At 34.6% G+C, this 6,083-nt stretch overlaps 1 protein-coding gene across 3 annotated transcripts; it reads left to right on the forward strand.

Moving 5' to 3' along the window:
• Window positions 1–3,504: 3,504 nt before the first annotated feature.
• On the forward strand, window positions 3,505–5,111 carry LOC106339417 (SNF1-related protein kinase regulatory subunit beta-3). Of its 3 annotated transcripts, XM_013778219.1 has the most exons (4): window positions 3,505–3,720; window positions 3,958–3,984; window positions 4,416–4,471; window positions 4,564–5,107. In XM_013778219.1, the coding sequence occupies exons 3-4, from the start codon at window positions 4,442–4,444 to the stop codon at window positions 4,879–4,881; spliced, it is 348 nt and encodes a 115-aa protein (XP_013633673.1). In that variant the 5' UTR covers window positions 3,505–3,720; window positions 3,958–3,984; window positions 4,416–4,441; the 3' UTR covers window positions 4,882–5,107. The 3 variants fall into 3 exon arrangements, with proteins under 3 accessions (XP_013633673.1, XP_013633674.1, XP_013633675.1); XM_013778220.1 differs by lacking the exon at window positions 3,958–3,984 and having other exon boundaries at window positions 3,507–3,720; window positions 4,564–5,111; XM_013778221.1 differs by lacking the exons at window positions 3,505–3,720; window positions 3,958–3,984 and adding an exon at window positions 3,993–4,346 and having other exon boundaries at window positions 4,564–5,111.
• Window positions 5,112–6,083: the final 972 nt, after the last annotated feature.

The following is a 6,083-nucleotide window of genomic DNA, read 5'->3' on the forward strand; positions in this document are numbered from 1 at the left end:
TTTCTTTGGTAAGGTCAGAGCCCTGGACAGAACGGATTTGCCCAACCACATCTGCGAGTTTAAAAATCAGTTATGATATCAAAACATAATATAAACCCAGATGCAATATGATAATATACCTGGGAGTTCTAGGATTGTGTTCACAATCACTTGGAAATTGTCGAACAGTCTAGTTATGACTGGAAATTGATCTCAGGAGCACCCGTGTTAACTTCATCATTAATAGTTGGTGAGATAAAACGAATGAGGAATGGATGATCAGTTATCTTGTACATGCTTGAGCACCTAACAACCTCAAAATGATCGATTTTCACAATGGAACCGGCTTTCAAAGATGACATGTAATGATTAGCACGTCCGGGGGGAATAAACCCATGAATCACGGAATCTGCAAATAATATTATTCAACAAAGAATCAGGAAATCAATTAAAAACAATTATATTAAATAAGTGTGATAAATCAAAGATTAACTTACCTTTTCATCAAGGAAGAGAACCGTGATTCCCATAAACTCACTGTCTTTCTTGAAATTCAGGGAATCCCAGAAGCGAGGAGGTTAGAGGCTATGCTCTGACTACTACGACCAAGACGGAGAGACTCGAAGGTTGAGTGACGGACGCCGGGGATGCCGATTTGAGGAACTGGAGAGGCAGAAAGAGACATTTTGTAGAAGCTGATTAAAGCTAAGAGGAATCAATGAGTTTTGTGGAGATGCAAATTGGGTTCATCAAAGATGAGAATCATATATATATGGTTTCAAGAAGGACTACAAATCAGGAACATTTATGATCAAACGATTTAAGATGAGGAGATGAAGAGTTCACCAGTGAAAAAATAGATTACGAACAAACACACGCCGCAACTCTGTAACTCAGTATTGTCTAAGACAATGATGAAAAGAACCCTAACTCATGTTAAACAAAGACAGTTTATAATATGGGAAAACTATAATTGTTTTTTTTTCATATAACGTGATGAATCTCATTTAAAAATGAAACTCATAATACACTTGTAGGCCCGGCCCACAGAAAAAACCGAAGAAGTAAGGATTTCCGACCTTCATAAATATATATTAGTTTCGGTCATCAATGTACAAAGTATCATTTAGTTTAGTGGTATAAATGATGGTGTTTATATCTCAATAATCCGGGTTCGAACCATGTGTTTGACACTTTTTTTACTCTTTTTAAAAGTGGAACCCACAAAATACTGACGTGGCGCACTGAGAAAAGAGCAAAAACTGAATCATTATAATATAGATTATTAGAACGTCTTTAAACTTTGACTTACAAATGTTATTTAAATATTGTTTAGTTTACTTTGAAAAAAATATGTACTAAAGTTGCATTTATATATTTAACATATAAGGTTTGAAAACATAGGTTTTCTATCTAATAAATCAAAATGCATTGGCAAATATCTCAACTGAATTTTTAAAAATAAAAATAAATTAAAAATTGAAGAGTGAAGAGATGACAGTCTCATACTTTGCCAATATTTTGAAAAAACTCAATTACCAGGTTTTTTTTTGACAGCAACAAACATTTACAGACTCATATAGGCTTTGTAAACCAATGCGGTAACTCTGTATCCATGTGTATGACGAAAGACGACTTAATCTGAGCACGACGTGCCAAGCGATCTGGCTTTGTGTTTTCTATCTTGGGTACATGAACGTTGATGGTTAATGTTTTTGAAATATTAAAATTTTGCGTTGAGATTTTTTTTTGGATTTCTACGATGATGCTCTTTTAATGCTCTGGATATATTAAACTAGTAGTTTCTTCACCTTCAAGCATCATGAAGATTATATTTGTTTAATTTATAATTTGATGTTTGATTATATTTTGTCCTATTTTAGTTTATATTTGATATTAAACATGTTTTCTGACATTATATTTTTTTATTATTTTTTTGTCAATATTTTAATTATTATAATTCATTCATGTTATAATTTTTATTTAATAGCAACACTTTTCATCCTAATTTTTATATGTGTCAGACCATTTTCTCTTACATAATAGTTATAATGATACTGAAATAGATGAAAATATCTCGTTTTTGGATTGAAATGCTTGGGAAGACTAAGACACTTCCTATTCCACTTTCATCGACGATTTTTATATCCTCTTTTACACTCCTTGGTAGTTTACGATGAAATGGTAATAGCGGACTTGAGAAGATTTATGCATTGTCCATTCTTATCTTTTCAGAATGTTAAAGAATGTCGCATGGTTTGCGGTATTATTTTTACGGAAGACTTCGTCTCATTGACGAAAAGAAGGTAGTTGATGACTGGAGCACCACACGCAACTTTTAGACGTGAGAGAGTTCTTTGATTTTGGGTAAAGTGGCACAAATCGGATATGACTTCAGAACATAGGATGAATAAATATAGGGATAAGGGGTTTCCTTGACAAAATCCTCTCAAAGGCAAGGCCTGCCGAGTATATGGGACGGTCAGTGCGACTTCCCAGAGCTCATACCAAATTGTTTTTGAATATTTTATATTTAAATCACAAATATAATATTACAATCAAATAAACATAGTGTAACAAAAATATAATAATGTAAAATAATTGAACCTCTTACAAAGTTTAAACATAAATTAAATTAAATTTCCTTTTTTAAAAAAATATGAATAGTTACAAGGTCTAAAGTTTTTCTTTTCATTAGAGCCCATCATAGTATTAAGGCGACCTTGCTCGAAGGTTAACCAATTTCATGGATTCGCCATTAATCATGAACGAATAAGACACATATTTGACACATTCCACAATCTATTGAATCCAAACATGGTGGAAGCCAAACTGCCGCGTAACACATTTGAGAAATTTCCACTCGATTCCATCATAAATTTTGCTTATGTCAAACATTTTTAGGGTTATTTTTATAGAAAAATATTGTGTCGTCAACGAAAAAAGGTGGTTGATGACTGAAGCACAACGTGCAACCTTAAAACCTGAGAGAGCATCTTTGATTTTGGACAGAGAGATACAAACTCGATAGAACTTCAGAATATAAGAATAAAAAGCTTCTTTGATGAAGTTCTCTCGAAAGTTAACGGATTTTATAGATTCGCCATTAAACAGGAACGAGTAAGACACATAATTGACACGTTCCACAGTCTATTGAATCCAAATATGATGGAAGCCAAATCACTAGACAACACATTTGAGAAATCTCCACTCGATTCCGCCATAAACCTTGTTCATGTCGATTTTTATAATCACTAAATAATACTTTTTGCTTTAGATTTTTGCAAGCAAAGCAAAGGAGCATTTCATGGGTAATTAACACATTTTTATCATTTAATATAATAAAAAATTATCACGATAGCATGTATAATACTTATCATGAAATATCGCGAGTCTTCCATTGGAAATGTAATTGGGTTTCATTTGGGCTTTTGTATTTCATGTTCACGTTTTTGCCTTGTATGGGCCTCAATAATTTAAGTGAGGTTGACGACAAAACAAAAAGTAAGAAGTAAAATGGTGGTTTAGTTGGAAGAAGGAAAAAAAAAAATGTATTCAGACGAAAGAACAAAGTTTTCAGAGTAAAGCAACACTTGAGCCAATAATAAGCACACAACACAAAGAGAAGCTGATGCTTGTCGCAGTCTCCGTTCGTCATCACGACCGTTCCGAAGATCTGAGGACGAAAGCAATCTCCTTCAGCCTCTATTAATCAAAACATTCCAGCAATCAATATATAACGTAAGAGTAAACCACTTGTACTTTCTTCTCTCTACGCTTCCTCGTTTCCTCCGTCGTTCTCCAAATTTTATCTGTCTGATTACTAAATCTCCGTTAATATCGAATACCCATTGTTACAAAGTTCCATCTTTTGCGGCTGTTCAGCTCAGACAAAAATTTCCAAATTGATTTCTAAGGTTTTCTGTGAGGTTGATGTTGTTCTCTTTGTTTCTTTGTATTCTCATTTGATTTTCGCAGGTGGGTTTGTGAAGATTTTCCGTAAAGGTGAGTTCTTTTCCGAATAATTTAATCTCAGAACAATTTTAGCCTCTGTTTTTGTGTGTTTCAGTGTGTCGGTTCAGTTTATTTCTATTGCTTGGTTTCGTCCAGTTGATTTCTGGGTTTAGGACCTTGGCCTTAAATCTTGGGGCTCATTTATCCTTTGACGTATTAAGTTTCTACATCTTCACTTGATGAATAACTTATATTAATCTTCTAATGTGTGTTGTTACTAACTTGGAAGAAAGGATGTACATTCTCTGGTCCAACTTTGTCTTTTGATTTAGGAACCTCTGTCTAGATTTTACCAACCAATTAGACCAAGTCTTACGCTGCACACAGATAAGAGTTTGCATCATTGTAGAAATGTACCTACAATGTATTATTATGCTAACTTGCCTTATCGCAGTTATAATTTATGATTGTATTTGTTTCAGGCACTAGGTGGTGATCATTTTTCAACATGAACAACCCACATCCTGATGATGATCATGTAAGCCACTTCTTAAATTTAATTATTTTTATCTTGAAACAAAAGAACCGAGTAAATTTATATTTTTCTTTGATCTTCTTCTCAAACTTTAGGAGGACACAACTGTTGCCGGATTTGAAGTACCAGTATCGCCGGTTTCAAGTTACAACAATGTGTATTCCGCAACCGAAGACGAGACAAGAGACCCACCAGCTGTACCGCCGCATCTTCAACACTCTCTGTTAGGCCATACAGGTAGCACGGAATTGCCTTGTGCACCACAGAGTGTCGTCCTGAACCATCTCTATATCGAAAATCGAGACCCCCCAAGATCCGTTGTAGCACTTGGTTTCTCGCATCGGTTCAGGTCTAAGTATGTCACTGTGGTGATATACAAGCCGGTCCAAAGAAGAGGAAACGCCAATGTTTGATGATGATCCCTCTTCTTAATATAGTGTTGGGATCTTGCTTCTGTATGGATTCAGTTCGGTATATACAAAAAAACAGCTGGTCCGAACTAAATTTCTTCCTATCAGTTTAGGGAATTCGATTGAAATCATCCGTGTAGACGTTTATATAAAATCTACCTGCCTTGTTTGTAATAACTCGCTTTAGGTTTGGTTGTTTAACCGAATCCACATACATCTCTCTTGAAGATATGCATTTAATCATGTTTAAAATTAAAAGTTCCACTAATCATTCACATACTTCTTTTTCCAATAACTTGCGACTTAGAAACTGGACTTGGGCAAATTGGAAAGTCTTTGGGATCATTGGATAATTGTCCAAAGAAACAAAATTATCGAATTTGGATTTGTAAAATACTAATAGTGGGTGATGAAACTGATATTACATTATAATTAAATAGAAGAAAAAGTTAAACAGACCATACAGAATATGGGGTTTAGGGTTGGTCCAGGGCACTGTCCTTTGATCCCACTTGTCACGTGGCAAGGAGTGTCCGTCCCTTTGGTGCACTTTTATTGAAACCACCACGAGGTGTCACGTGGGTATATCGCTCCATCCCCACCTCATGGGAGCCACATCATCAACCTGTTTTCCTCCCTTCTAGTTTTCTTTCTTTAGTCAAAATTTTGGGGGAATTTTGTGGGTAGCCCAATTTGACCAATTAATTTACTTGAATAATCTTTTATTACTTTTGATAAAAAAAAAAAAATTATTTTTTAGTAGCTATGTTTATGTTTTTTTTTCTGACAAATTGTCCTAAAGTTTGAAGGGTTGAAAGTTTGTTTGAAATGTTTAGGTAAAGTTGGCTAAAAAATCAGAAGTGTTCGATTGAACACGTCATCAGCACCTCTGGACATCAACTTGTTCACAAGATCTACATTAGTGCTGGGTTCGCGGGTCAACCCGCCCCGACCCGCCCCGCCCCGCCGCGGGTCGAATCATTTTTTCGATTCAAAAATTCAACCCGCATAACCCGCAAACAAAAACTTTTATATCCGTACCCGCCCCGCCAAAACCCGCGGGTAACCCGCCAAACCCGCGGGTAATATTAATTATATTAAAAATAGTTATTTTAATTAAAAATGATTATTTTCTAATTATATAATAATTATTTTAATTAAAAATAATTATTTTTTATTTATATAATAGTTATTTTTAAAAAATA

This window comes from Brassica oleracea, chromosome C4 (genome assembly GCF_000695525.1).
Source record: "Brassica oleracea var. oleracea cultivar TO1000 chromosome C4, BOL, whole genome shotgun sequence".
NCBI classification, from domain to species: Eukaryota; Viridiplantae; Streptophyta; class Magnoliopsida; order Brassicales; family Brassicaceae; genus Brassica; species Brassica oleracea.